Here is a 22,341-nt window from a genome sequence, read left to right as displayed (position 1 = left end):
TCTGGCTATGTCCAAATTCACAGACTGGGTCCACCGAAGACCAAATCAGTGACGGTTTATGTGGTCCACGTAGTCTCCATGACGAGCAGCCTTTGAAGGTGTTGAAGGACCCAGCCTGCGAATTAGGGTTGCCACCTTTCAGATCTGGAAATAAGGGACACTCTGTACTTGGCAAAAATCACGTGTCCGAAAGAAATTAGAGGGTTTGATTCCCCCAAACCCTGAAATGTATTATTATTTTAAAAAAGACATTTTTTTTTAAAGACAAAATTCTTTGATCTTGAGATTACAGTATTTAACAAGTCATATAGTCCACTGGGCCTTGGGGTTACTTGTTGGTCAGTAAGGAAGGAGAAGTCAAGAAAGCATTTAGATGTGCTTCAAGTTTAAAGTGCTTTATGAGCATTTTTTTAATGGAGTGATGTAGGCTGAACCTCAGCATTGCCTATTAAAATGCTGTACATTAAAACAAAAGGTTCGTAATTTAACATTTATGAAACACTTAATGGCCTGAACTTGAGCATTTACTGTATTGTATACACCAAAATTGCTGTAAATTAATCAAAGCCTTGCTAGAGACACTTTTACTGAAAGAGGACAATTAAATTAAGTAGCCTATCAAGTGCTGTAAATATAACAACTGGGGACACCCCTGACCTTTTGCTTTGCAGCCATGAATAGGATAAGCGTTGTAGAAAATGAATGCATTGGGAGTTGAGTATCTTCTGAGATTTTAGTATTTTATACTGAAATGATGGGCTGGAGTAAACTCCATATGAAGAGCCATTTATTCCCCATCGTTGTGACTAATAATCAGAAATGTAAAGAAGCCAAACACAAAGTTTAAATATGATCTTTATTTACCTGAAAACACAACCTCGGTAATGCATTTATCTGAAAACACAACCTCTGTAATGCATTTACAATCATTATCAGCATTAAATAATGATAGTCGTATTTTTTACATGGTTAATATACATATTTTCTAAACCCAGGTTTCTTTGGACGCACCGCACAGTACGCCTCTCATTAGATCACAGTTTTACAGCAGTTGCCAAACATACAGGATCATGGGGACCTGTAGAGGCAATTAAAAAAAAAATAGGAGAACACTGTTGTATTGCAGGGATGTCCTCTACGAATGAACCACTAGACAGAAAATCGACTTGGCTAAGACCTCGTAGTGCACAGCCAAGTTCATTTTGATGTCGTTTCTAATGATGCAAACATGACAATAAAAACAGTGATTTCAAAAAGTCTACTATCGAACCATCTTAAAACCTTAAGTCTTCATGTAAGAGTATTTCTACATTACAATCTATAATTACAAACTGTAAAGCCTACATACAGCTGCAAGGCATGCACGATGTTTGTACACAAAATGCAAGCTAAGACCAATGGCGCCCAAATGTTAAGAAGTCCCTACAAGTCAAAACTACCATGAAAGAGGAGATGGGGGGTGGGTGGGGGGGGGGGTACTTCAGGCTCGAATGGAGGGACATGTTGGGGGTGTTGAACTTCCCTGCACACTAAAATGAAAGCTGTATGGAAGTGAGTGTAAAATCAATACCATATTAAAAGCATCTTGTATTTGGTCTATTTCCTGTGAAAATCTGTTCCTCTGCACCAAAAAAAAAAAAAAAAAAACACGCACGCACGCTGAACAAAAATATAAATTGCATCCGTTTTTTTTTTTGCTCCCATTTTTCACGATGTGAATACAGCATTACTACATGCGCAAAAGCCCTAATATGCTCCGAAGTGCCTCCCTCTCCATAACAATTCATCCACAGGTGTGGTATACCAAAACGCTGCCCACAGAGAAAGGCCACTCTCAACTGCACTTCTACTGCAGCCGGGTCTGGTGGCATGGTCAGAAATACGATGTGAATTAAAAATAAATGATTGCCGCAATGCAGCAAGTCTTGAACTGTATATATTTAGCCTTTTTGTGAGCCGCCTTAGCACACATGGGCAATCGTCATGCTATCGAATCGGCATCTTGATAAGCCACACTGATGGATGGATCGTCATGGCAACGGACAAGTGCACACAAGATTCAGATTTGGAAAAAAAAGTGAAAGAAATTGGCTTTTTATGTACATAGAAAAAGGTCAACTTATTACGTGATCTCTAAAACCAAATTTTGTATCAGTAATTTTTTTTCTTCTCAGTGTACATACATCGTCACGGAGTGCGGAATGTATGACGACGGCTTGGTCCTCGTTAAAGTATTCAAGATTTTTAGGGCAGCCAACCTAGGAAAAAACAAAACCGTGTCAGATCATTGCCATTTAAGAGCATGATTGTGTTGATGTGGATAATTTCAAGCAAGGGTGGAGGAGGGAGGGGTGGGTGGCACACAAGTGACATTCACAATGTGGGCATGTGGGCCGCATGGATGTATTACAAGTCACATCTTGGCAACTCCGACTTTAGTCGATGTAATAAAACGGGGCAGTGAAAACTGATCGAGTCATTTCGTAAAATCAAGTGGGGGGGGGGGGGGTGGACGAAACGAGAAATACTCACTCTCGTGACAGGGGAGCCAGTGGAGGGCATTGAAGGAAGAAAAAGCACATCAATGTTGTCAAGTGGTACACAAACACATCCAGGCTTCTATCACCACTAACATGCTTTCAATATCTTTGTGTTAAATTCATGAACTGGACGGACACAAACATGTTCACACCAAATATGGTCAATATTTATGACCAAACTCATCTAAAAGCCAAGCGTTCCTATGTGAAATGCGTTGCTCACACACACACACGCACATGGGTAATGTTCCTTCAAGCAAATAATGACAAAGACTTTAATTCAAAGGATTCATAAGTATATATATTTTTTTGAAGTTAAACGGGGAAAAACGATTTGGGGTAAATCATGTGATGTCTTTTTTTGGGTCGTATTTATCGGTTCTTTATATTATTGTCCTTTGAATCAACATCAAGATGGTTATGTAACACAATCTTGAACGACTTGGTCTCGAAAGTGGGAATGTTAAATAAAAAAACATGCAAAATATTTTTTTTTTCTAAATTAGACGGAACTGTTCCTTCTTCTACACAAGCAACCGTGGGGGGGCTAGGATGGTACAGCTGAGCAAGACAGTAAGACTCTTGGAGAAGCATCCAGAAATTAACAAAGAAAAAAACCGTTTGTATCACATTGAGGTAGCCGTGATCTTCCCAGTGCAGAAAAAATGACTTCTTCCAAATCATATCACTAAAGAAAAACCAAAATCCATGATGTTAATTTCTAGTCTTACATTTTGGAGTAGAAGGGACACATAAATTAGAATTGAGGAACCATACACAGTTCATGCTTGGTCACAGGACATGCAGTTTAGTTTTAGTTTTTTTTTCTTCTTCAGAATATTCTCCACCCCACTTCCACATCATCTAATTGGACCATTCCCACATTCACTCTCAACCCCCCCTCCCCCGTTCTTGTCTGCCACGCATCGCTTGTCCTCTGAAAAACGTTTACACTGAAGACACAATGGTTAATTAGAAAAGAAACATCAAGGCAGTACGTCTAAGTCACGCTGGTCCAACAAATTTACAAAGCCATTTTTAAAAAAACTAACAAAAAAAAGCATAAAATAGTGTTCAATATCTGTACAGATCCACAATTTTCTTGAGTCCCCCAAACTTTTTCATAAGGAGGGAAGTTGCGCTAAATAATAGTTACCTTTGTGCCAAAGGGGAAAAAAAAAGGATAAAGCTTAAAAAGGCATGGTAATTATTTTGAAAAATAAAAGTGAAAAATGGCAACTGTTGAACAATATCGTCCACTTGTATGTGAGTGATGGTCAGCTAAAGCCTTGGGCCAACTCAAATCGGGTGACTTCTCAAAGGGAATTTAGAGTACTGTTGCACTTCATGGGTTACAGTTGCTCCTCAGCATCGACACACCCACACTAATTCTACAAACAATAACACTCACACACACACACACACAAGCTACGCACGTGAAGGTGGGCAGAGAGGGATGGGGGCGGGGGGTGGAGGAGTGAATGGGAGGCGTGGGGCGGGTGGGTGATGGAAGAGTCGAGGTTGTGCTCAAGTCAGTCAGCACCACAACATGTCGGCCATGTTAGTGTCGGTGCTGTAGATCCAGAGGACCAGGGGGAGGGAGAGGGCCACGAAGGGCCAGGAGATGCCCTCCATGCATGCAGCCAGGCAGCAGCCGTCCGAGCTGGCGGCCTTTTCCAGCGCTTTACCCGGCTCCAGGTAGTTCCTGGCCGCAAATTTCAGAACCTCGTCCAGTAAAATGACCGGCAGTGAGATCTTGAGCACTACCAGCCACTGGGTCAGATTCAGGGGGGTGATCTGGAAGATTATCTGGCAGGATAATAGCAAAAAAAAAATTGTTAACGCTGCGTCAAAATCCATGTGACCATTTGTTCCCCATTAACAACTCGCCCAGTCTAAACTCTCATTCACTGACACCCATGTCACTCACCTGGCCAGGCCCGCATTTTAAAGCCATAACATTCAAAGTCACAGGTCCTCCACTGCAATGTGAGGATGCCGAGCCCAAGTGCCTCCCGCATGCACATGTGTTAAATATTTATCCGATTCATGTTTTTTACCGGAAGAGGCTCCACGTAGAGGATAAGGAAGTGAAGGGACATCGAAAGGCAGATTGCTCCCAGCAGCCACACGTTCTCCCAGGGAGGCATACGTAGCAGAGACTGGTTCTCAGATACACTGAAACACAAAGCCACCCTTTTGGTACCACGTTTGTGGAATAGTGGTTACACCGCTCAATAAAAACACAAAACCAACCTATTGAGAGCGTTGCACATCTCAATGGTGACCAGCACCGACAAGGCCATGGTCATCGGATAAGGAGACTCAAATATTTTACAGTCTATATTCTGGAACTCTGCGTTTTCTGGTCCACACTGCAGGAAGTGGCTCTGGAAGCAAAACAAATAAATACCACGACAGGAATGGTTAAGGATGCTGACGCACAGAATGCAAACGCACCGAGGGCCAAATCCGGACGACCCACATTGCGTTCCATCGCTCAAATGAGGCTTCCACTAAGAAGGGTCAATTTCATACCAACTTTCTGTAGATTAAGTTTCCTCCCCCATAACGTTGTGGGGCTATTGACCCCGATGTTCATAAATTTGAAGGAGTTTAGAGGTAGCCAGTTGCTCCAACAAATATGTGCATATTACCACAGATAATGGGGCGCAAATACCACCGGTGCACCGAGATATATTCTGCTTGACATAGTCATTAGTGATGCATTTTACCATCTGCGCATGTCAAAACAGAGCAAACAGATCGCATCTAAATCGCGATCTGTTTGCTCTATTTGAACCAGTTAACACCAGTCAAAAAAAATATTTTGGTGAATTTTGCTCTCAGTTGGCATCATACAAGTTTGGCTTAAAATTCATACCAGCTGGTAAAATGTGACCCTTGGTCCATCTTCGGCAGCGACAAACCACCAGGCAGCGGCGCCCACTGTGGCAGCGCCGACATAGCCTGGTGAAGCACAACAAGAACAACATTGCAATAAACAGCCAAAATATGACATTGGCCATTATTTTAAGAGTGGAAGTCAATATGTGGAAGACCATTATCGCACGTGAAAAAGCAGACAGAGATATTAGACGGGTAAATTTATAGACATGGTGGTGGTTAATTATTTTACATGCACATCACTCTGCGTTCATTCCACCGAGACATTGGTCGACTTACATCCAATGGCAAGGTATCGGAAGAAGAGCCACCCCGAGATGAGGGGCTCGCGAGCGTTGCGGGGGGGCTTGTTCATGATGTCCAAGTCTGGTGGGTTGAAGCCCAAAGCGGTGGCGGGCAGTCCGTCAGTCACCAGATTGACCCAAAGCAGCTGAACTGGAATGAGCGCTTCAGGGAAGCCGAGGGCTGCCGTCAGAAAGATGCTGCAGACAAACAGACACACACGCACAAGCAAACAAAAATAAAATCTGAATAACTGGGGAAAAAAGGCTGAGGAAAAAAATGAAATTGTGGGCACCCCTTACCAGACAACTTCGCCCACATTGGAGGAGATGAGATATCTGATGAACTGCTTCATGTTGTTGTAAATGGCCCGGCCTTCCTCGACGGCGGCCACAATGGTGGCAAAGTTGTCATCGGCCAGCACCATCTCGGACGCCGTCTTCGCGACTGCTGTTCCAGAGCCCATCGCAATACCAATCTCGGCCTTTTTGAGGGCGGGGGCATCGTTCACTCCGTCACCAGTCTGAAATGTGCATAAGTTGCGACGCGAGACCCACAATAAATCTCAAATTTTCCAAATTCAAAGTGTCATTTGAGATCACCAAACGTCAGCCCTTCTTTACCATAGCTGTAATCTCATCATAGGACTGCAGATACTCGACAATCTTGGACTTGTGGGACGGCTCCACGCGGGCAAAGCAGCGAGCCTTGACCACCGCTTCGCGTTGTGTAGACGGGCTGAGATCGTCAAACTCTCGGCCGGTGAAAGCCATGCTGGCGACGTCGTCGTCCTCTCCAAAAATACCTATGCGTCTGCAGATTGCAACTGCCGTGCCTTTAATGACAAGAAGGAGCATATTTACATTTTCGGCTTTGAGGAAGACAAAGATTTGTCGGAATGGTCAACAATGGTTCGTGTTTTTTATTTTGCACATGCAAGCTCACTCTTATATAAGTGACGAAGCAGTGCGCACAGAATGACCCCGGCTGTACAAAGCACTCGCCAACATACCCTTATTGTCTCCTGTGATCATAATTACTCGGATGCCAGCGAGACGACAGAGTCGAATGGAAGCCGCCACCTCTGCCCGGGGCGGATCCAGCATGCCCACACAGCCCACAAAGGTCAGGTCGGTCTGAGGTAATTGACAAAACATTTTATTTTGTGTACTTCTAAGTATTATGCAGCTGATTAAAACGATTTGTTGAGAGTGGCAAAACAAAAATGCACCACGAGCAAGTTGTATTTACCTCATAGTCAATAAAGCGAGTGCAGTCCTCCAAGACCAGGTCCTCCTTGTTCAAGGGGTTGTCTCGGGTGGCCAGAGCGAGACAGCGCAAGGTGTCCCGGCCAGTTCCGTATTCCCTGATCACAGACATCAGTTTGTCCTTGATGCCGGGTGTCATGGGCACCTTGTTGACACCTACGCGGACGTGCGTACACCTGTCAATCACTCCTTCAGGGGCACCCTGTTTAGAGAGCGCACCAACTTTTAGGGTTTAAATCTGCGCACGTCTAACAAGAAGGGGTTTTCACAATATGAATGTGATACTGGTTATTTGTGTTCATTTGGCAAGTCAAGTGTTGACCCAATATGAGTAGCAGAGGACAAAATCTCACTCACAGTAAGCAAGCATCTGAAATGATTGGAGGGAGCCTACCTTGACAAACATCTTGCATGCAGATGAGCGGGCTTTGTTGGCGGTGCAATACACAGACATGGACTTTCTGTCTCTGGAAAACTCTAAGGTGAAGTCTTTCTTCATCAGCTGCTTGATTACCTGCATGTTTAATACAACAGACGCACACGCAATCAGTACTTTCATTGAACAACAATGCAACAAAGCCGGTTAGTCTTGGTTTCATCTTTCGTATTTTGAAGAAAGGTAAAGTAAATGTTGCATACAGAGTTGCAGGCATTGGCTCTCTCGATCTTGGAAAGGCCTTTCAAATCTGTGTCGAACACGTTCATCTTCTCCACCAGGCATGTGAGAGCCGTCTCGGTGGCCTCACCCACCTTCTCATACACACCTTTGGTCTGGAAAGGGGGAGGAGGGGGCATACATATCACAGCACTCACGAGCCAACAGCAGAGTAGAAGTACCGTAGTGCAACTGCCAACCCACCTCATTATAGTCCAACGAGGAATCGTTACAGAGAGCACAGATGGAGGCCAGCTCCACCAGCGCATCATATTTGGAACATTTGACTTGTTTGCCATCCTGGTACCTAAAGGAACGAACCAGACAAAACAGCCAGTTATCAACGAGACCCGAATGTCATGTTGGTGCAACAGGATGACTTGTATTAAAAGGCTTAAGACTCACACTTGTCCGTCTGGAGCATATGTGGAGCCGGTAACAGTGAATTCCTTTAAGGAACAATGATTACTCTCAGCCTGGTCGATGATAAACATCTGGAAAACAAACACAATAGATTGATAAGATATTAACAATCATACAGATCAGACTTGTGGAGGTTCTGCAGGAAAATGGGACTGACAGTATCCAGCAGATGGCAGCAGTGTACTACAAAAATAAGAAGGAAAAATAAGGTGGAGACAGAGGAAGAAGGGGGCCAGCTCTTCCCACAAGGTCAATTATGCAACTTCACTGCCACTTGCACTGCAAGTGACTAACTCCCACAAACAAATCCACATCCGGTCTGGCCGTGCTTTGGGCGCCGGGTGATAAAAGAAGGTTACAGAGGAAAAGACTGAGACGGGACTGTGAAAAGATTTATAAACGAGTCAAATCAACTGTAGGAGGAAAACTAAAGTCTTCGCAAATGGAGCTGATTCAAGGAAAAACTAATTGAACATTTCGAACCCGGACAATTAATCTGGTTAAACGTAAAAGTAAATCTCACTCTCCTCTCCACTTCTCAATACAGTAACATAATTAGAATGGGCGGGAGGAGACGCCGCTTGTGTGCGTGCAGAAGTTGGAAGGAAAAAGTATTTGTATGCAGAAAAATATACAAAATATAAAGATGAAAAAAAAAACTCAAATATGGATACTTTAGCTTGAGGATTGTTACTTAAAATTGAGTCCTCTGGAAGGAAATATCAACATTTTCCGATTCACGGTGTGTCCCGGTGTGCCGCCGTTTCTTACCCTGCACACAGACATCTGATTGGTCGTCAGTGTGCCGGTCTTGTCCGAGCAGATGACCGATGTGCAGCCAAGGGTCTCCACGGAGGGCAAACTGCGGACAATGGCGTTTTTCTTGGCCATGCGTCGTGTCCCCAAAGCCAGGCAAGTGGTGATGACCGCAGGCAACCCTGAAGAGCAACGTCATGGGGAGAACGTTTCATTAACAGAATGACGGTCACCTCGCGTCAGATAATACAAAACTTGACATTATGTTTGATTCACTCATGGCCTAAATAAGTGTTGACAGATATGGCGCCGGCTTACCTTCGGGGATTGCAGCCACTGCCAGCGCCACAGCAATCTTGAAGTAGTAGACAGCCCCGCGGATCCAAGAGCCTCCGTGTACGGGATCGTTGAAATGTCCAATGTTGATGATCCACACGGCGATGCAGATCAGTGTAATGACCTGAAGCATAACAATAGCGAGCGATCAGAAATGCTGTAATTTCAATAGCACGCAATCCAAACGGCGCATCACTGAACAACACAAGCGCATTACCTTTGACAGCTGCTGTCCAAATTCATCCAGCTTTTGCTGCAGTGGTGTGCGCTCTTGCTCGGTGGCAGCCATCTCGTCGCGAATTTTACCGATCTCCGTGTTCCCACCTGTGGCCACCACCACCCCGACAGCCTTGCCGGCTGCAATGTTGGTGCCCTGGGAGGAAAGGGGAGTAACACATCAGGTTCCTGGCTGGAAGCGTGAAAGTAGATGGACGACTATCCTGAGCTTTGAAATTAGGGTTGAAAAACTGAAAAGATTTATGTGACAATCCGGTTTTGTCATGTAGTTAACAATATGGATAGAAAAATATTTCACACATGTCCAGTAGTAAGATTTTGGGAAAATTACATTACGCAATAAGTGTTAAGTCAAACCAAACAACGAGCAATTTAAAGACGTGATAGTACCGAGCTGTCATTTTTCCAGAAAATGTTCTGAGTGCTAAATACAATTTGAGCTACACAAACATTTATTACAAACATTTATTCTAACCGAGCAGATTTATTCAACTCATTCAGAAAAAATGTTACTTTTAATCCTACTGGTCCAGTTCAATCATTTTTCAGGGTGTCAGTTTGAGCGTCCGCTTGGAGGTTTCATAGTAACAGATTTTTGAAACCCCAAAATGCACCTCACAGGTCACTTACAGAAAAGAGCATGTTCTTCTTGTCCTGGTTGACTGCGCGGGGGTCTGGCACTGGGTCGGTGTGTTTAATAACAGACACGGACTCTCCTACACAGAGGAAACAACATAAGTGGCACTCAACAGTCACACGTGCAGGAGTTGTGATGCTTTGTTGACACTTCAGCAAAGCTGCGGCGTGTGGGGGGAAAAAAAAAAGTCTTTGCAGCTGTCTAAGCAGGCATGACAACTATCGACTGGCGCCTTTCGGAGGGGATACATGATAGCCGGGAGGGTAGCTGATGATGTCGCTGTACTGTGTATAATCAACTCAGCAGCGTCTGTACTTGTTCCGATAGGGTGCAAGAGACAGCGTTTGAAGGCTACGTGGCCTTGAATGGGGAGAAGAGGCGCAGAGGGAAAATAGCTCAAACACTAAAAATACCCAGTGGAGTTTGCGACCAATTAAGGCAGTTGGGTAGGACAAGAGTTTTTAAGGCCTCGAGTCACATAAAACTACTCTCACGTGCGGCATCCATCCTTATATACCACTTTGAATATTTTCCTTTGCTGTCCGAATTATCCACCCACCACTCTATTTCACATGCCTCTCATCCACATCTTTCATGTTTGTTTGGTATTAACTGCGTAGTCATAACTACAGGATGACTTAAGGGTTATGGACGTCAAAAGGAGGCAAATCTTTTTCTTTTTTCCCCAGATGCGTTTCGTTTGAAAGAAGGGGAGAATCATGGGGTGGCTCTTGACCAGGTCCATCTGAACTAGCAACTATACAAGAATATTTTTAGTCTGGGCGAAGAAACAGTCTACGTATTTGCTTTTACCTGTTAGAATTGACTGGTCCACTCTCAACGTAGTTGACTTGATGGAGGTCAGCCTGATGTCGGCAGGTACTTTGTCGCCAACTAAGGATGAAAACAAATACCAAAATCATGAGCTGCATTCTAATGCGCAAGATGTTTGGAGTTTTAGATTCTTCTGAATTTTTTTCTATCTGCAGCAGGCTTTGCATGACAGAGATTTTGGAGTTTAAAAAAAAACAAAACAAGAAACGCCAACCGACCACATGGACCAATCTATTTCAACAACTGAACGAGATTGTGTCTGCTCTAATGTCTTATTTAGCGGATCCAATCAATGACATTGATCGATCAGCAAAATGACAGCACAACAAATCACATTCAAGGTTTTTCTCCAATGTACAATTGAAGTGCCATTAATGAACAGCCTGGAACCCAAATCCATTACACATCCTTTCCACAATAAACTGGAGCCGTCCGTCTCTTGTAAACCTAAATGTTGACATGCACCAAATCCCCCAAGTGTTTCATCCATCGGAAGTGGGACAGCGAGCAAGGGAAAGAGATACTGATGCTTAACAGCTATTGCTTAGAAGACCGCAATTCAACAGAAAAGAGTGATGAAGGGGCGTGGGGGGCTGGGGGGAACAGCTCATCTTACAGCAATATTGCAGTAGTAGGAGCAAGGGGCCAATATAACACTGGAATCTTGAGAGCAACACAGATTCTTATGTGGACAGGGAGGACAGACATGTAAACCCTTGAGCCTCTGAAGTGCCCAGAGGAGACAGGAGAGGGAGGGAGGGAGGGAGGATGTAACAAGAATTGAACCCAATGAGTCCTGCAAAAAAAAAAAAAAAAAAACACGCATCCAAAAATGGAAAACTATTTTGATTAGCTCTAAATGTTCGACTGGAATGAAGGGGGCAGAAATCAGTTTTGTCTGCACACGTGCCAACATTCTCAGGAGCAGAGACGTGAGTGTTTTAATTATATTAACAGATCAATATTAAATGAAGAAACAACAACAGCACTTAAGTATCAGCACTGGAGCATGCCAATGCACAGTTTCTTTATCTTAACCCACGAGACAAGACAGTAGCATCAGAACTACCAAATATGGCCTGCTAGGCAGCGACTATACCAGATCCTGTCAGAAGCTCTTCATCACCACCTGCCTACCTTCAAACGACTTTGAAGATCATCCCTGAACAGACAAGACCCCATGAAAGACAAACAACAAGGCACTGCATCTGTCCAGCCACAAATCTGCGTCTGTGATTAGATTAGCCAACGCAACTACAATCACAGACAGTGAAACCATGAGGATCTTCACTACAATTCATTATCAGTATCGATACAGTCCAGTCTTTCCTAAACTGATGTTGTAAGGCAAAATGTTGCGGATGTATTTTTAGCTTGTCTTATTCTGGGAACATGCTGGCCTGAAGGAGGAGGAGGACCTTTCTTCACCCCAATGTCAACAAAGGAGATTATCTCCGATCTGATGCCGGGAAATAAGACAAATTGTGTATTGTTCAGGTCTTTTCTGAACCGAGAACATCTCCAGGGACTGACCCCCCTCAAAAAAACATGTGAGCATAAAAATAATTGAACATAAGAGCACACTTTGCATCTCCCTCCTCCACATAAACCAGCTTACTCCGCAGCAGCATCTGGTGAGAGTGAGACTGGACTTATTTATTATGGTTCCATGCTGCTTTCTGAAGTGGAGGACGAGCACGTAGGCCGACAGCCTTCAATGACCTTTCACAGGGTCATACGGGCCCTCAAGAGACGATTTGTCCTCTTTTCATGAATGGAAAGATCACAATCCAACCCACGCATGATAAACGGCGCTGTCAGTAAAACGTCAATAAATTCTAATAACGGAGCAATAATTGTGTGTGTGTATGTGGCAGATTATGCAGGAGTGGGATGGACGGGCAGGAGTTTGGGACATGTTAATCTATTACATAACGGTTCTATTTACAGACATTTCTGACAGTAAAATGCTGAAGAGGAATAGGCAGCGTATGTGCTTGTCTTTATAGGAAGTACATTTCCTTTTTGAACAGGAAATAAATCCCAAGGCAAAATGTTCAAATATTACAGAGAAAAAAAAAACTTTTTTCCCCTCCTCCTCATAAACTTACCTGCAACCTCCACAATGTCCCCGGGTACAATGTCCCTGGCCTTGATCCTCTGGACAATCTTCCTATCCTGGCGGTACACCTTTCCCATTTCTGGTTCATATTCCTTCAAGGCTTCAATTGCATTTTCTGCATTTCGCTCCTGACGGGGGAAAGTGGAATAAAATTTTTAAGGCGTTCTTTCATCTATAACTGCTTCAGACAAAGTGTATGCAGGAAAATCAAGTCAGGTCAACAGTATTTATAGAGCACTTTCAAACAGCCATCGCTGTATACAAAGTGCCGAACATGGAGCAATTTAACATGCACAATAAAAAGTAAGACAAATCGGTAATAAAGGCGGTAGAAAGCACCAAACAGTAAAATCAAGAACAAATCTAAGTCATGCCGAGTCAAATGCCAAAGAATACAAGTGAGGAAAGTGGTTAAGAGTGCACGATTGTCTGTGTCTCATGTGTTGTTTTGGATTATTTTGTCATTTTTTTGGTTCACTTTTCTTTTGATAGCGGCACGGACACCCGCAGCGGCTCCTCTTGTTTTATGTTGAGAGGGAAGAAATTTCATCTGTGCCGTATGTTACACATACAGTACATTTGACGAAGTTTATCCAATCCAATCGATTGTGTTTCAATGACAAGCATTTGACCCTCATTGTATCCTACACCGGTTTGGGTGTAACAAAATAAATAAATAAACACATAATAAAATAAATAAATGACGTGTCACACCATCAGCCCATCTGTCATAAACGACTCGACTTTTGTACTTTTCGACGCTGTTCGGAGTGAACGCATGAGGAGTCACTGAGCACAGAATGAATTAGCTGTCCTTTGTTTCCATACAAACTCTCATCCTGGGTGGCTGCCATTTCTCCCGGTCAAGAGTTTCAACAGATTTGGGGAAATTAAAACGTTTCTTTTAAGGAAGTGAAAATGCGAACAAGCCCCGCCGAAGCCACGACAGGTCAGTCATGGTGCAGTGTCACTGTCATTTGTTCAGAGACGCGATGGTTTGCTGTTCAGAGTGTTTCATTTGATTGTATGTTTACCTGCCAGACTCCGACGACTGCGTTGGCTATAAGAATAAGCAGAATCACAAAAGGCTCCACGAAAGCTGTAACTGTTTCTTCTCCTTCTTCAAACCAGGCCAGCACCTACAACAGAGGAAACGTTGGCCTTGAACGCAATTCAAATATGTGAATGGCCTCAACTCATTGACAAATGTATTGCAAAGAACCACTTCAATTGAAATCACGACAGATGAAGCCATGGCAGTGTTTGCGTTGGTAATTCATAAAAGTAGTTACGTGTGATTCAGTACATAAAAACCAGGTCATCTACTTTCCCACATTTCTCCTGCAGCCGACACAATACAAGGATGCAATTAAAGTATTTGATGAGGCACTTCTCTGCCCTGATTAAAAAAACATGAAGACGTTTTGAAACAGGTGGTGGAAACTGGGCTAGGTGCGATAGAATGTCACTTTGGGCGACTGATATTAACGACTTGTCATTAACGACAGAGGAAATCAAACACTGCGACAATTTATTCTCCTACAAGCAGTCAAATAGAATTTGTACAACTCATTCAAGCAGCGCTTTATTCTATATCTGTGACAAACTAATCTCGTCTGGCCACATTGGCAGATTTGTGAATGGATGTTGTACGTGTTTGACAACGCACAAAAAGGAATCACGGAAAGGATAGATCGAGGTTTTGAAACACATTGGGCAGTGTTCTCCGCAACCATCACAAGACAACAAATGACGTCTGCTTTTCTACTGTCTAGTATCAGTCTACTAATGCTCAAGCGCACCTTATGTATTCGCCACCTAAGGCTTCAACGGCTCTTATGTCGACGAGCTGTTAAAATCACAGTGACATGTATTGGTGACATATTCGTCCGTTCACTGATTAACAAGGTGACAGCCTTTAGCTCGACGGCACGATAGCCCCAACTTCACTTGTCTTAACATCACTGTCGTGAGACAACGCAGGCTCAGAGATGACATGGTTATGTTTGATTTACATTAAGAGCAGGAAAATCCCCCCTTTATAGTATCCTCTGCAACGCGCAATGCTTCATCTACAAGGATTGATGTTTGTTAATAAACGGTTGTGGACTGTGACTCAAATGTATTTGCTGTTGTCAGGCATCCAACTCTCGAAGCCAGAGTTTGAGCATTCGATTGGGATGTGAAGCCCTTGGAAGACTACAACCAACGGGGTGATGAAGAACACCACGTTTAAAAATCTACAGCGGATTACATCCGTAAAAGGTAATAGTTGTGCATTCCCCAGCGTTATTGTATGTTTACATGTTTTATTTTTGTCAAAATATGACTGTTATTTTAAGAGGGAGACGACATATTTCTGGCTTCTCAGGAAGAATCTGATATACATGAAAGGAAGTGGCTGCCTGCTTCATGTAATAAAAGCTGTCAAGTTTTGTTGTTGAGAGTAAAGACACGCGATTCTCTTTCTCTCATCCCCTCTCATCTCTTTGGCTTCACAAAATGACAGTTGTGTGCTTAGTCATATTTTATCCTGATCGTGCTCTTTGTACTTCGTGTTAATGATGTTTGATGAATGAAATCCTCAAGTGAAGCACCCATCAGAAAACATCTCACCTGTTTATTTGTTTGAGGGCCTGCTACAAACTGGATTAATAGCAAATATAACCAAATGATTAACGAAGATTACCGAATGACATTTCCTCAAATTCTTACATTGTTACATGATAAATGCACAAATTTCCTGCCTTCTGCGACATGAATCTCATAGTGACTCATCGATATTTTCTTTCAGCAATACATCAAGAATTACGCAATTGCTGTAGTACTTTTACTTCAATTTTCCACCCTTTGGATCGGATTCACGACCTACTCTGACAGGATTACGGCATATATCCTTTTCAAAAGAGCAGTGTGTATGCGCAAAAACAGCTCTTGTTTATATCTATTGAGCAAACAGTGACACAGGAGTAATACTCACAAAGGATATGCAGGCTGCCAGTAAAAGGATTCGCACGAGCAGATCTTCAAACTGTTCAACCACAAGTGCCCAAAGGGACTTGCCTTTCAAGAGAAAACCAATGACGACGTTTAAATGAAGCGCATTTTCAACACATTATTTGGAAAGAAAGTGAATTGTGTACTCACCCTCCTCAGCTGGCAATTCTGCATATCATCGTCAAGGAATCCCGGAGAGAAAAAAAAAACAAGTTCAATACGGGTCAATAATGTGTATTCAATAACACTAAGCTAACGTACAACAGTTGGACAATCGGTATTCATAGTGTGAATATGGCAGTTCGTTTACACATTTAATTACGCAAAAAGTGATGTCAAGCTACTTTTGTTCAACGTGACGCCCGTTATATGAGCGCGGTGGCACGGGCCATATAACGTTACATGCCACAAGCACGCTTAAGGATCCACAATCCTTACCGTTGGGTCCGTATCGTTCCCGTTGTTTCTTGATTTGCTCCGAGCTTAGGCCGGTACTCTCGTTCACGTTAAAAAAGCTGTAAACTTCTTCAACCGTTTTAGTGTGCGCGTTGTCCATTGTGAACGGCCACTCGACGAGACCAGTTTGCCTGTAATGAACCCGACCTCGACCTGACACGGTCCTTCCTTCCTTCTACACTACTGGGTTTTAAATTAAAATTAAAAACTAAAACTACCTTTTACTGTGGTGTTGCGTATAAACAACTTAAACAGAACAAAAACAGCGAGCAGGTGTCTGTTTAAAGGGGCCGAATTAGCGGCTAAGATGCTAACGACTAGTTAGCCGCTAAAGCTAAGCTAAAATTTCGGCTCTGGCTTGATTTCGCCGGTCGCGCTTTGCTCGCTCTCCTGAGAAATATTCAACGGATAACTCATATCATCGACGCCGTAAACGTGCGCACCGATCTTCTGTATACACGACGGAGCTCGAGAAAAACCGACACAGACAAATTATTTAAACATGCGGCTGTTTGGTAACTCAGTCCTAGCCTGTTTTGCCTATGTAATTATTACGAGTTCACCAAGCGTCCTCTTCGCTATGAATTGCAATTGTCCGCCGCAGCCTTCGTGTGAGTCGAATGCGGTGTTCGGTGTCCGCATGTGGAACCCTCTGATTGGTTGCTCAAACCAGTAGAGTCTTTTTCCTGATTGGTTACTCAAACCGGAACTCCCTCAATCGCCATCTTAATTTCTTTGGAAAATAACGTTAATTTAAAAAAAACTCTATGCCATTTGTTGTCTGTAGTATCAGATTTAAATTGATCCAGCAATAAATCACAAATTGTATCCTTATTTATGCAAAGTACTCGTGTTTTTTGCAAAGATAATGTAAATAAATAAGGGCGGGCCTGGTTTTTGGCTTGTGACGTTGTCAGGAAACTCAAGAACATTGCGGCTTGACATTGGCTCTCGTGAATATGCATTCTGTTACCACTCATTGCAACAAAAAATTGTAGTGCATCAACAGATGTCATCCTTGACCACATACAAGGACATTACAATTTTTAAACAAAAAGAAAGAATATGTGTCAATAACATTTTACATCAAACATTATACATTAAACTAGTAGCATAGTAGGCCCAAGTGTTCATCACCAATGATTCAAAGGTTTTTTCCAGTATTATTGTAAGCCATAGCAATATGCATCGTGTGAACATTAACACTGCACTTGAAAATAGAAATAGTTAAAAGGGGAAAAAAATGGTGATTAGTACGTTTATCTCTTCTCATATTGCAATGCATCGGAATGGAATATGAAGTAATCACCACATTTAAAGAAAATCTGTTATACCAACAACTCCTGATATGAAAGGGTAATTGTCATTCAGTGTGTGCACGTCACAAGAGAAATTCAAGGGTTATTTTAATGATTGCATCTAGTTGTCAATGGCATAATGAGTATCTCGATGTCTCCCTTGACAAACGCCTATGGGACTCAGTTGATTGATGTGGGACCACTCTCCGAATGCTTTCCACAGCTCGGATGTTGTCTTCCTTATCTTTTTCTTCTATATGTATCTATATCTATACTTATTTGTCATGTCCTTATTTATCAGAGTTGCTTTTTATTAATGATATTAGGGTAGCCTGTTGTACTTGGCCAATAAAGATGATTCTGATTCTGATTCTGATTCTGTTTCTATCCTCTGACTGTCCAGCACTTTATATTAAAAAAAGTTTGATTGATTGATACAAATGCGAGGTATGGCATGTAGCCATTCAATCCTGAAAAGTGCAGGTTCCTCACAGACTGGCATAATGGCATAGCATTTGAAGTGGGATGGGAAAATTTCAGAACTGTTGAAGATCTTAGTGAAACTGGAGCCAGCTCATCAGCACAGGCCTTCAGGCACTACAGACAAATTTGTGTAAAATGACCATTTAAATATCGTCTATTTGCTAAAAACCTTCATCATAGGGAATTAGATGTTGACTTTATTGGATCGTGATATGACATGTCACTGTCGTAACTTATTGTAAAAACCCTTAGAAATTGGAAGCATACATTATGTTTCTTGACAATCAATTCCTCAAACAACATAGATAGAGACACCTCTCTGTTCTGAATGTATTGTACTTCTTGGTAAAAACTTGCTGGTGATGCATGATTATTTTAGTTCAGGATGCAAGGGCCCTATGATGCAATTTTTTTGGAGAGGATGATGTGCCACAAAGCGGATTTAACCAGTGTTACACGCTTTTGCTGCACTCCAGTGGATACAAAGTTTACTACAGACTGCGTCACAAACGACTTCCAGCCCACACAACTGCATGTATCTGAGTGATAGAATTTACAATAGAATTTTCACAATGTATATTGCATGGTCATTCGTAATTTCTATACTTCAGTAATCATACACACAAGACGGCACAAACTCATTTACATAGCTTGTTTTATTCACGAGTGCGAGCATTGGGCAATAATTCAGATCTCCAATGGATCGCCAAGAACGCCTTGATTAAAATTCGTTAATAACCAATATATAATAAAGTAGTTAACAGAGTGGTCAAGGTAGAAGTAGATATTTAAAAATACACCTGTTTTAAGACAAATGTTGCCATTCTAAAAATTATAAATCGATATAAAGTATGAGGTGAATCATACGTTTAAACGTAACACAATACAACAAAAAACAGTGACAATAATAATAAGACGAATAATAAATAACAAGAACTTGTTTTTCACAAGAATAAACGTGTTCGAGGTTGTTACAGTGAAGTCGCGCGATAAAAACAAATCACGCGATATTTCCAACCAGGGTTAAAGTTGATAATTTCCATGTGCTTAAATGGCGGCGTTATACTCAATTCACGAATATTTATAATAGAATTATTAAATTGGAAAAAACGTGGAATCGTTGGGAAAAACGTTTTCTTCCTTAGCACGTTCAAAACTCATTCCGTTCTCAGTTTGGTTTTATTACGATATCCTGTGCTATTCCGAGTTAGCTATTTCACCTTGTATCGTGTGGTTTTGGTTGTGTCGTCTCTCTTAAATTTAGATGGCTCAGGGGACATGTTTCAAACCAGACTGCCGCTAAGGGCCTTGGCAACAAGTAGACGGGTAGTAGCAGAAAACGGTAAGATTTTCCACGCGTAAAAGGAGTGTAACTTCACTTTTCACATACTTCTTCTGTAAAGGTTTAAATGCGTTGTCCTCCAGGTGGTCTTGTAAAATTACTTTCCAGTATGAGTGAAGCATCACAAAGCGCCAATCTCTTGAAACGATCCAAAGAGGAAAATGAGGTTGTTCAAACCATTAAAAGAGCCAAATCTGATGGAGACAACGCCGAAGAGGAAAGGCGATACCCCAAAAAGAAAGTCATCCTCCTGATGGCATACTGTGGCAAGGGCTACTATGGAATGCAGGTACATAAAAAACACTCCCAAATTCAGCATTCCTCTCCTTATTCTTTTCATTTCTATTTTAGCGAAATCCTGGGAACACTCAGTTCAGGACAATAGAGGATGATCTCGTTGCAGCTCTGATCAAATCAGGCTGCATTCCTGAAAACCATGGCGATGAAATGAAGAAGATGTCTTTCCAAAGATGTGCCAGGACTGATAAGGTAGGCCTGTCATCTCCCTGCATTCGTTTTCGACAGCAGTTATCCTCATAGCGGTTGTGGGCGTGCTGGAGCCTATCCAAGGTAACTTTGGTTGGGAGGCAGGGTGCATCATGGACTGCTCCGCCACCTAAGTGCAGAGCACATAGACACACACACACACATTTATCACACACTCAGGTTCACAAATAACATGCATGATTTTCGAATGTGTAAGGAAGCTGGAGTACCCGAGCAGAATAGTTAAACTTCAAAGGGGAAGGCTACAGCTGATATAAATAAAACTCCCTAACAAATGTAATACATTTTGAAATGTGATAAATCACTAATCTGACAGTACATATTTACTATTTGATGTTGTTTAGGGTGTGTCGGCAGCAGGCCAAGTGGTGTCCCTGAAGCTGTGGTTGATTGAAGATATTGTTGAAAAAATCAACAAGCACCTGCCACCTCAAATCAGAATCCTTGGTGAGAAATGGTTTCATTTACTTCAATATACACAATATACACTAATTATATATGTCATACTCCAACGTGTTGGAGGTCAAGTCATTAAAATATGTAGACAAAATGTGAAGATTAATCACAAAGGAAAATAAATCAAAATACATATGAGATTATCAAAGATTTTCCGGAAGCCACATTCAATTTAGCACACTTCGGAGGCAACCAGAGGTAACTTGCACAATAGACAAAGAGCATTCAGGATAATTATGATGATTGACAGATTTGGTGAAATTAGTCTACTTTGTGATGTAAAATGTTGGTCACATTTCCATTCATTTTAATGATGAAAACAATTAGAGTCTGTTCACTTCTGTGCATGGGCGCCGAACAAATTAAAGTCATATCTAAAGACACCGCAACACTGCTTTTTTTTTGTACCCTCCAACTCCAGGTCTGAAACGAGTGACCCAAGGATTCAATTCCAAAAACAACTGTGACGCTCGCACATATTCTTACCTGCTTCCAACGGTGGCCTTTACTCATAAAGACTATGAAACAAATGACACGGCATCCTTTCGCCTCGATCCGGAGACGCTACAGAGAGTCAACCTTCTGTTTGCGAGATACAAGGGAACCCACAATTTCCACAACTTCACCTCCCAAAAGGCTCCAAAGGACCCCAGTGCCCGTCGTTACATCACAGAGATGTCCTGCGGAGAACCTTTTATCCTCAGTAATAACGAATTTGCCGTCATAAAAGTGCGAGGCCAGAGCTTTATGATGCACCAAATCCGGAAGATGATCGGCCTTGTCATCGCGATCATTAAGGGATACGCGGAGGAGAACGTCATTGACCGGAGTTGGGAACAATACAAAGTGGACGTGCCCAAAGCTCCAGGACTCGGCTTGGTCCTGGAGAGGGTCCACTTCGACAGGTATAACAAGCGCTTTGGAGGGGACGGGCTACACGAGTGTCTCGAATGGGATGGTGAAGAGGAAGCCATCAAGGCCTTTAAGGAGGCTCACATTTATCCTACAATTGTGGAGACGGAGTGTCAGGAGGGATCCATGCGCAGCTGGATGGCCACCTTGCCCATACATGACTTTCACGGCACAGCCAATGACACGCAGAACAATAAAGAGCAGAAAGAGGTATCTGGGAATATTTAGGAATATATATTTTTTGCTTTTATCTTGACTAATAATAACTTCTTTTATTCCAGGAAGAAGCGGATATCACAAATGACTCTGATTAAGAAGAAACGTACAGACCTTTTTTTTTTTCATGAAAAAAGTTTTTTACAAACTTTGTATTTTAATTTGCTTTTCAGAAGTTAAGGTTCCTCATTGAGGCTTCGTTTCTGTTTTCGATTAAAGAGTTCCTGTACACCAATTAAAAAAATAATAAAAGCCCTTTGAATTACTCCACCATGGCCAATTGATTTACAGTATATGCCAGGATCACCTTCCAAAAATGTGGTTTATTGATAGCTTTTCCAATGTGGCGCAAGATAAAGTGCATCAAATTTGAGAATGAGAGGAGTCTGATTGATCTACGGTTGCTTCATTATAATACTTTTGCAATACACGACATAGAAAAGTGCGTGACCTACCGACGGCGATATTCTTGGCCCTGTAGCTTATTTCAGACATTGTATTAGATATACAGGTATTAACACCTTACATTTTGATTTACCGGTACTTTAATTATTAACTTGCAACCCTGAGGAGGGTAAGTAGTATGAAATTTATCAAGGTTGAACGATGCAAATTATAGGCAGGTTACTTGTATAAATACATCAGGTGCCACTCAAATTAGAATATAAACACAAATT

At 42.2% G+C, this 22,341-nt stretch overlaps 2 protein-coding genes across 4 annotated transcripts; one reads left to right on the top strand and one right to left on the bottom strand.

The window, feature by feature from the left end:
• Positions 1-837: 837 nt before the first annotated feature.
• atp2a2b (ATPase sarcoplasmic/endoplasmic reticulum Ca2+ transporting 2b) lies at positions 838-17,101 on the bottom strand. Of its 3 annotated transcripts, none has more exons than XR_007959930.1 (24): positions 16,433-17,101; positions 16,145-16,162; positions 15,978-16,060; positions 14,032-14,136; positions 12,987-13,125; positions 10,855-10,935; positions 10,035-10,120; positions 9,385-9,540; positions 9,150-9,291; positions 8,847-9,013; positions 8,058-8,146; positions 7,857-7,959; positions 7,637-7,768; positions 7,392-7,511; positions 6,981-7,199; positions 6,742-6,865; positions 6,353-6,564; positions 6,032-6,252; positions 5,727-5,929; positions 5,425-5,510; positions 4,797-4,930; positions 4,601-4,718; positions 2,533-4,349; positions 838-2,258 (listed from the first exon to the last, which is right to left on the bottom strand). XR_007959930.1 is itself a non-coding variant. In XM_052051998.1 (24 exons), the coding sequence occupies exons 1-24, from the start codon at positions 16,548-16,550 to the stop codon at positions 2,245-2,247; spliced, it is 2,991 nt and encodes a 996-aa protein (XP_051907958.1). In that variant the 5' UTR covers positions 16,551-17,101; the 3' UTR covers positions 838-2,244. The 3 variants fall into 3 exon arrangements, 2 of the variants coding, with proteins under 2 accessions (XP_051907958.1, XP_051907957.1); XM_052051998.1 differs by having other exon boundaries at positions 4,229-4,349; XM_052051997.1 differs by having other exon boundaries at positions 838-4,349.
• A 2,126-nt stretch (positions 17,102-19,227) lies between these two features.
• Positions 19,228-21,934, top strand: pus1 (pseudouridine synthase 1). Its single transcript, XM_052050211.1, has 6 exons — positions 19,228-19,573; positions 19,657-19,862; positions 19,925-20,062; positions 20,425-20,527; positions 20,958-21,658; positions 21,730-21,934. Exons 1-6 carry the CDS (start codon positions 19,273-19,275, stop codon positions 21,760-21,762), a joined length of 1,482 nt encoding a protein of 493 aa, XP_051906171.1. The 5' UTR covers positions 19,228-19,272; the 3' UTR covers positions 21,763-21,934.
• The last annotated feature ends 407 nt before the right edge of the window (positions 21,935-22,341 follow it).

This window comes from Hippocampus zosterae, chromosome 18 (genome assembly GCF_025434085.1).
Source record: "Hippocampus zosterae strain Florida chromosome 18, ASM2543408v3, whole genome shotgun sequence".
In the NCBI taxonomy this organism is placed as follows: Eukaryota; Metazoa; Chordata; class Actinopteri; order Syngnathiformes; family Syngnathidae; genus Hippocampus; species Hippocampus zosterae.
This window is presented reverse-complemented; position numbering and strand designations above follow the sequence as displayed.